We start from the raw sequence: 9,371 nt of genomic DNA, 5'->3' as shown, positions 1-9,371 counted from the left end.
TTTAATGACTTTATCTCTTAACACAATTAAGTATACTTAAAAATGCACTTTAATAATATCTGATTAAGTTTAACTTAAACGTGCATCTTAAATTATTTTGTTCTTTAGCTGAATCCCCATCACTTAAATTATTTTCTTTTAATAGCATTTGCATGTTTAACTTCAAAAACATTTATTTTTCATTTGTTTTAAAGTTTTTATCAGTAGTGCAGTTACATAGTTATGATGATTATTAACTGTTATTGGGCCTTCATCTAGTAATATTTTGTATTGATAACATATATCTGTCCATTTTGCATGAGCTTCCGATATAGTGTTGTGTAATGGTCACTTGACATTCAGATTAAACAAATAAAATATGTTTTATTTAGATTTTTCATTTTAAAATTATTTATTTATTTCACAAATATTATCAAATTGTTTTTATCAGTTCACGAACCCCAGTTTGGGAAACCCTGTATTAACTAAAGCACAAGTAAAATATAATACATAAAACTTAATTTCAATACAGTTAATAAAAATAATAGTTCTTTCTGTAAGGTCTTTATACACCACTGATAATAAATTAAATTAAATAAAATGTTTTGTGCTTTATAGGGGGTCCCTCAATTCTTATAGGAAGCATGGGATCACCCCAGCCCCCCTTAATTCAAACACTATGTAGTTAAATATAGTTATATTATATTGCATTTCTGTCGAGAGATCCTACTAAAAGTTACACAATCCAGCATTAATTGCTTGTCAGTACACTGAGCAGTACGTGTGTTCTTTTAAATTATATTATTTGCGTAATAAATACACTTTATAGAAGTATACTAAAGGGAAGGAATTTTCACAAGGGAAGGAACTGAAACATGAACTAGAAATTGTCTGTGTCCCATTAGCATTGTGCCCCGAACAAGGCATTTAACCTCAAGTTACTCCAGGGAAGGCTCAGTCCCTGGTTAAGTGAAATTTAAGTTGATTAAAAGTTCTGCTAAAATGCCAACAGCCTGTTCCCTCGATCTCTGGTGGGTTTTTGAAGCCTTCACTTTAAAAAGCTCCTTTTTGTCCATATTTTGCTTTGTTGAATGAGGGATCCAGTTTTTTGGTAGTTCAGGTATTTTCCTGTAGTTCTGATGATCATCACTAGGTGGCAGCAGGTACTTTCATGTGCTTGTTAGTTAGAATCGTCATGACATTTAAATTAAAACTAGTTTTAAGGAGTATTGTGGTATTTTGTATAAATGACTTATCTATGAGCTTTATTATTTGAAAAAAAAAAAGAATGTGCCCTCATAATCTTTAATCAAAAACGCTCCAGTCATGAGGAATGGCGCAAGGACAGGGCCCAGAAAAAGATATCAGGGATTATCAATTAGAAACATGACCCAACTTACAACGAACCAAACAGTTCTTGTTGGATGAAATGATGTCTCGTTCTACCTTTTTTCTCATTTCAGAAGCCGCTTTACAAGGTCATGACAGGGAAAATAAGGTGAAGATATTTATATTGATATTTTATAGTACTATTATGAATATAACTTGTTTACTGCTTTTTAATTTATTTTAAACATCTTTAACTTTACACAGATCTATAAAACCAGGTATGTTTTGTTATGGCAATAATGCACACTAATAAAGATTATGCCTCAGCCACAATTTAAAGGTCCCATAGTATGAAAATTTGACTTTTTCCAAGGAGTCTTAATTTGGTCCCCAGTGCTTCTATCAACCTAGAAAATGTGAAAAAGATCAACCCAGTAACTTAGTTTTGGTAAACCATCCTCTGCAAGCATGTGAAAAAATAAGGGAACTTAATAATACCGCCCCTTAATCTGCACTATCCAACCACAGCACTGCCACTTAATGCAGAGAGAAAGAGAGAGAAAATCATTGGCAGCAAACTGAATTTCAATTTCAACAAACCACCATCATTGTGATCAGTATTTATATCTCATCAGCTCATTTGCATATTAAAGGACACACCCAAAACGGCACATTTTTGCTCACACCTACAAAGTGGAAATTTTAACATGTTATAATCAATTATCTGTGGGGTATTTTGAGCTACAACTTCACATACGTACTTTGGGGACCCCAAAGATTTATTTGACATCTTAAAAAAGTCTTGTGACATGGCACCTTTAAGGTTTTAGTTTTTGGCCGGTTCACAAAAACTAAATAACTTCATCAGAGAGACAAGCATGTGTCAAAGTGTGTTTATCTGGGTGTATAGCTTAGCGTCTCACCAGGTACTGACTCTATCTCCAGAAATGGCTCGGCCACTGCAGTCTCTGTTGAAAAGTACAGAAAGTTGATGAAGGTTTACTAAACACAGACTTGTGTGGGACACTTTGCAAAATCCCAGCAAGAATTTTGTAATTTACATGTTCTTTAACTCTGTTGTGCTGTAGTTACATCCCTAAACACGTAATCTGATCAGTCATATATCTTTGTGTGTGGGGCTGTGTGTAAACTGCTAGGTCATAGATGGTGTCCGTTTCACTGTGTGGGTGTTTGTGTTTGTAACCTTTTGGGTCACATTCTGTGTCTGGTTTTCTGTGTGGATGTTTGTGAAATCTAAAATCACCCATATTCTAGGGACGACCCCCTCGGAAGAGCAGTCACCAGCCGCCACTGGTTACTAACCACTTTACAACACCACTAAGTAGCTAATATAAAAGTAGGAAAGTCAATGGGAAGATATGTTAAAACAAGGTTGTGGGTGTGTATGTCACCTGCTGGATTGTAGTCTATCTCTGTATTGCTATGGCAGTTGACGTCATCATCACAATTCTCCATGGTTGTTGTTGGAAGGAAGCTAGTTGTTAGAATATTCGATGAGACACTCGTCACTGGAGCTGCGGTGGTTTCCATAGTGGTTGTGATGGGGAAAGGTGTTGTGGGCTCTGGAGAGAGATATGACCGATAAGAAGGTATAAGAATAAATAAAGAGTTCAGGGGTTCAGAATAAATCTTGTATTTTTTTACTTTGAACTGATGTTTCCTAAAACTCTTTCATTGGTCGGTTTGGCTGTCACTCACCATAAAGGTCACACCCCAGAACCTCCAGTCTTAACCCCATGCCTTCAGTTGTGCCCCGTTCAGGATAGACACGCAGGAATCGCATGATCACTGGATCAAATGTACGCACTTCTGGGGTATCATGGTTCAAGTTACCCATAAACACCTACACAGCAGTGAAAATGGTGCAAATGAGAAATTTTAAAGGAATCTGCTCAGATTTTGGGAATTTAGCTTATTCACGGTATCCCCCAGAGTTAGATAAGTTCATTCATACCTTTCTCATCTCCGTGCGTGCTGTAACTCTGTCTGACGCAGCCCCTGCTAGCTTAGCTTAGCACAAAGTCTGGAAGTGAATGGCTCCAGCTAGCAAAACTGCTCCCAATAAGTGACAAAATAACGCGAACATTTTCCTATTTATGTGTTGTGACTTGTATAGTCACATCGTGTACAAATAACAAGGTGATATGAGACACAGCCATCTTTTAACAGTTTACATACTGGGAACTATATTCTCAGAAGACGAAGCACTGCTACATGGGCGGAGTGAACTCTCTGCTCCTCACCAGGGGCTTCTCGGGTGCTGCGAGCAAATCACTCCGCCCATGTAGCAGTGCTTCGTCTTCTGAGAATATAGTTCCCAGTATATACTGTTAAAAGATTGCTGTGTCTCATATCACCTTGTTATTTGTACATGGTGTGACTATAGAAATCACAACATATAAATAGGAAAATGTTCGCGTTATTTTGACACTTATTGGGAGCAGTTTGCTAGCTGGAGCCATTCACTTCCAGACTTTGTGCTAAGCTAAGCTAGCGGGGGCTGCGTCAGACAGAGTTACGGCACGCACGGAGATGAGAAAGGTATGTATGGACTTATCTAACTCTGGGGGACACGGTGAATAAGCTAAATTCCCAAAATCTGGACGTGTTCCTTTAAGTACATTTTATTTGCCTCTATGTTACAGCTATTGATTGATATTAATTCATGTGACCCAGTCTTTTTGCAATTTACTGGATAAACTCATCCTACATAAGGTAAAGACCGTTCTGTGAAAATATAACCTTGATATCTTTAATAGTAACTCAGTAAGGCCATGTCAAATTAAAATCAATGATTGAAATCAAACTTTCATGCTCCAAATCTCATCATTAGATTAGGAGACTTTAGCCTGGAAATACTGGGACCTTATGCAAATGTCTCCCGAATCTCTCTCACCTTCACTTTGTTGCTGTTCTCCTCCTGTATATAAGTCCAGTCAGTTCCATTAGTGCTATACATGACTCTGAAGCGTTTGATGAAAATATTCACGTCTCTGTATTTCCCTCCCTGCATGATGAGACCCGTTACCATCCGCTGGGCTCCCAGATCCAGCTCCAGTGATTGGTTCTTCCCAAGAACCTGCGGATGAGCAACCACCCAGCCCGTACGTCCGGTCAGCAGCCGGGCCTGTTCGGGAAGCCAGCCCCTCTCTGCTGTCGGCCACACGGAGATTTGAGAGTCAGAAATCTGACCCGAAACCATCCCCAACATACTGGAGCATGGAGCATCTGAGAGAGAGAGAGAGAGAGAGAGAGAGAGAGAGAGAGAGAGAGAGAGAGAGAGAGAGAGAGAGAGAGAGAGAGAGAGAGAGAGAGAGAGAGAGAGAGAGAGAGAGATACGTTTGTTATTACCATCGTTTTGTGTTTTCCATCTCCCAAAACTAACACTAAAACTATTTGTAAGCTTTCCAACTAATAAGAATCACTTAAACATAAGAATGTCTTAATATTCAAACCTGAAGCCAAGTAAAACCAAACACACAGACACACAAGACTGGACACAAAAAAGGAATTACTCAGCACTGGAAATCCTAGAAAAGCAGCTGGGACTTGTACTGGTTAATATTATCACATGAAGACTTCTTGTACGTGCGCATGACGTGATACCTGATATTTTACAGCCATACACCTCAAAACGCATACAGATGCCCTGTTCCCAGGTCAAAGGTCGAATCCGTACGTAACGTGTGAGGGTGGGTTTGGGCAGCAGGGCTATTGCCTCATCCGTGGGATTTTGATTTCCCTGGAACACCTGAGAGAGAAATATTACAAAATAAGACTTTTTTCAATTTTAACTCTTTCTCCGCCATTGACGAGTTATCTCGTCAATTAAGAGAAAACATTTGCATGTTATTATCAGTTTTTATGATTATATGTAATACCGCGACTATCGACTTGATGGATTTTATAAAATAAAAAAAAAATATTTATTAATTTTACACTCCGTGTATGTTTTGATAATCGTTTTGAATCTGATCTCTAACAAAATGCCTTCACAAAAAAATGCAATTATTTCAACTTTTTGCCCATATTTAAGAGTTTAAGGGCCCTATCATAGACTCGGCGCAATGCAGCGCAATGCAGCGCAATGCGCGAAGCAAGTGTCTTTTGCTGGTTTCAACCCGGCGCAATGATCATTTTCATGTTAAGCGCCATGTTATTCAAATAGCAAATTAATTTGTGCCCAATTTTTCACCCATGGGCGCTCTGGCCTGAAAACGAGGTGTGTTCAGGTGCATTGTTGGTGCGTTGCTATTTTGATGCAACAAAAATAGACTACGCCACAATTGCCGCAATATTGCTTTTGTTATTTAAAGGCGCTCTAAGCGAATAATGTGCGACGTCACTTCCTGTTGATGTTTGAACTGTTTTCAAACAGACAGAGCGTAGCTAACTCCTCCCCCTCCCCCTCCCTTCCGTGCTTTCATGAACGCGCCCAACCCCCACCCCCAAATCCTTTTTGTCGTTTATTGGCTGGAATACTTTGTTTTGTTTTGTGATGCTAGGTTTGGCCATTTGTTGATATTGCCGTTTGTGAAGCCTGGGCTGTCTACAGAGATCGCGTTTTTTTACAGTTTGATCAGCGGACAGGCAGCAAGCAGATAGTGAGGAGATGTTTCCGGTATGTAACAAAAAATGTTTTATGGTCTAAAACGCTTCAATTCGCTTAGAGCACCTTTAATGAGCGCGTTCGTAATACGGGACGGGACGTTTGCTTATCACGCATGGATGCGCAGCAGAACCAAACTTTAAAGGATTAAAGAGTCTCTTGGACATAAATGAGGACCGATTATGAGACGTTAGAAGGCTTAAAGAGCGGCTTCACCTGTAGCAAGGTAAGTAATTCAAAGTTTTGCTTTAAACAAATGCAAATATTGCATCTATTTTAAAATGTTTTTTTAAATGCTACCCAATGGATTTATTGTATATGATGACTCTGTACCTGTGGATATGGCGAGATGAGAAACATTTTTAAGTAAAGCTTTAAAAAAACTGTCCAAGTGTTGAAATGGCTCTCCGCACGTTTGTAAATTCGTTATCTCCTGTTTGTTACAAATAAAGTATTTTTACAGTACAAACCTTTTCTTACAAACTTGTAAATAATTTTTTGATGATGTTGGATATCCATATATTTACAGCAATTAAAAGCCTGCTATTTTACTTTGTTTTTTTAAAGGTTTTAATCCAAAAAATATCAATTTCAATACAAATGAAAACACAATTATTTAACATTATTCTTAAACTAGAGGTCTTCTTCTTCCGCTTAGTTTTTCAGTTAACAAAGTCCGTCATCTAAATAGGGATTAGACATAGTGCAAGCGCAACTGGCTTTTAAAGGGGATGAGAAATAAGACTCTCATTGGTTTATTGCACATTACGCGCAAAACACACACATTACTCATTAGGAGAATAGGAACAACCCTTATCGGCCGTGTGTTCGGCGCACAAACCATTTTTCCCATCGTTAAATTACCAAAAGTAGATTCGGACACGCCCATTAAGACTTTAAACCATGCGCTTAGATCAGGGGTGTCAAACTCAATTTCATCCCGGGCCACATCAGCATTACGGTTAATCTCAAAGGGCCGGTTTTTTTTTAACGACTGTATGAATGTATCAACTCTTTTATTACTGTACATTGCATAATTTCTCTGCATTTGCTTACTATTGGTTTTGTTAATAACTCAATTAATACCTAGCTTTGAAAGTAGAAGCCCAGGCAAATAAAGAAAAAGTGTATAGAGTACAGCTATTCTACAGATTATTTTAAAAATAATTGTGGTGACAAAAACACATGTTGTATGTGAGTACAGTACACTCAAAATGTTCTGTTATCCTTCATTTTGCAGGTCAGAAAACGAGAGGCATTATAAGATACTAATAAAGAGTTTTACAAACTCCACCACAATATGAATTTTTTAGACACTCTCACTTGTCATTTCTTGCCCTCTTTACAAAAAAGCTGTGATTTTTTTACCTGGCTTTGAGTGTCTGATTGACTGACGTCTCATGAGTTCAGTGTTGTAGGCTACAGATGAATAGTTTCAATTGTTTATTAAAAGTAATCAGTTCAGATGAGTCATTAGTTCGCGTATTTAGCGGGAATAGACGCGTTGTAAACAGCTGGACATCGCGAAACATTTCTGTACACGAGACGGAAAACATTTTCTTGCTGGATCCGCGTGAGCGTGCGCGAGAGAGGGAGAGAAAGAACGAGCAGATACTGTCCGTTTCCATATGCGGAGGTCGCATAGGCAGCGTCATCAAGCCTGGTTTATTTGTTAACTGACCATTACATTCGCAAGTCATATGCATATTACAACTATTTACTATAAACAAAGAATAATATTTAACTTTATAACTGTTAATATTCTGAAACAAGACACTCTTGATGACGTATGCAGCCTGGAAATGCGACCTCTGGAGGCTGCAGCGTTCGCATGCAGACACGCCCACTCTAGTAGTGTGCGCGTGCTGGGCACTGCTCGTTCTTTCTCATGCAATCATCAACATTATCACTGTAATTACATTACAAAAAGACTTTGGCGGGACAAAAATTAGTTTTGATGGCTGCTAAAAAAATAAATGTAGGAAATAACCTGCAAAAAAAATTATAATAACAATAAAATAATCTTTAAACTCTCGCGGGCCACATAATTAACATAATTTGTAAACTCTCGCGGGCCAGATGAAATGAGGGGGCGGGCCGGATTTGGCCCGCGGGCCTTGAGTTTGACACCCCTGGCTTAGATGGTTAAAAAGGGCCCTATGAGTTTATATAGGATGAAATGTTTTTTTCCTGTTTGTTTGTTTGTTTGAGAGCAGAGGGTCTGTTCTTTCATTTTATATATTTGTATGTTTATATATTTTTAGAAGAAAATTTTCCTGGAAGGCATTTTGTGAAACTTTTTAAGAAAATGCTGGCGGCAACTTTTCAAAAAAAGGCTGGCAGGGAATAAGTTAAAGTACTTTCAAAACAGCAATACATAAAACATAAATATACACATACATAATGGCAGCAAGGCGAGTTATAGTCACGCATGCATTATAAAGCCATATACTCACACACAACCAGATTTAAGAACATTTTATACAATTTATGCGATAATAGTCTGGAAACATTACACAAATATGCAATACTCATGCTGTTACAAGGTACTATCTCACTTTATAACATTATACTATTCCTGCACAACTGTTGTAAATGTGTATATTGTGTATACTGTTTGTATTGTTATATTTAGACGTCTTGAAGAGCTGCTAACCCCTTGTTGTTTTGCACTACCATGTGCATACAATGACAATAATCATTTATTCATAGAAATAAAGACAAAAGCAATGGCAGAAAAATGTAATATAATATAATACCAGGAAAATGAAACCTGTAATATCTATAAAAACAATATTAAAATCAAATAAAAGACTCACCATCTGTTTGGTTTTATCTTTGATTATGATCCAGTCCTCTGCATTTGAGCTCACACTTATCTTGTACGTTTTGACAAAATAAGCTTTTTTAGTTTCTTTCGATATGGCACCTTGTGTTCCTATGGCCGTCACATACCGCAGGAACCCCAAATCCACCTGAGACGGAAAGAGGAGACAGAAGAGCTGTTATAGTGTGTACCCATCCATTCTTCACTACATAGTGAATACCACTAAATCCTATAAGGCATGAGAGAGTTAAAATGTGTATAATTTTACACAAACATCACATTCTAACTGATCTTAAAATCAGATTTGAGAGTTGTTTTGGCTCAGGACAAGTTTTTTGTGTTCAGACTACGAACAACTAAACTGAACAAATCAAACTTCTCCAGCACATTTCATAAAAACACGAATGCCAGATTGTCCGGTCACAGATCCAGAAATATTGACAAATCACGTTGGCTGGAACAATGCCTGCAGTAAATCTAATATGTAACTTATTCTCTCTGTCTCAAGTGTTTGAGACAAATTAACTCGACTGACGCAACAGAAGTGTGCTTAAATAGACTATTGAGAGATTCTGGTGCAATCCAAGCATTTCTGGCACAAGGGTT

The 9,371-nt window shown here is 37.8% G+C and overlaps 1 protein-coding gene across 1 annotated transcript in view; it reads right to left on the bottom strand.

Annotated features, from left to right (window-relative positions):
- The window catches only part of LOC135744195 (neuropilin-1a-like), a 36,022-nt gene that overhangs the window by 6,777 nt on the left and 19,874 nt on the right, over positions 1-9,371 (bottom strand). The window contains exons 7-12 of the mRNA XM_065262177.2: positions 8,758-8,913; positions 4,936-5,080; positions 4,226-4,557; positions 3,028-3,172; positions 2,721-2,891; positions 2,232-2,276 (exon numbers count right to left, since the gene is read on the bottom strand). Of these exons, the coding sequence (XP_065118249.1) occupies positions 2,232-2,276; positions 2,721-2,891; positions 3,028-3,172; positions 4,226-4,557; positions 4,936-5,080; positions 8,758-8,913 (994 nt within the window). The remainder of the gene's footprint in view (positions 1-2,231; positions 2,277-2,720; positions 2,892-3,027; positions 3,173-4,225; positions 4,558-4,935; positions 5,081-8,757; positions 8,914-9,371) is intronic.

This window comes from Paramisgurnus dabryanus, chromosome 6, assembly GCF_030506205.2.
Source record: "Paramisgurnus dabryanus chromosome 6, PD_genome_1.1, whole genome shotgun sequence".
NCBI lineage: Eukaryota > Metazoa > Chordata > Actinopteri > Cypriniformes > Cobitidae > Paramisgurnus > Paramisgurnus dabryanus.
The sequence above is the reverse complement of the archived record's forward strand: the minus strand, read 5'-3'. Positions and strand labels throughout refer to the sequence as shown.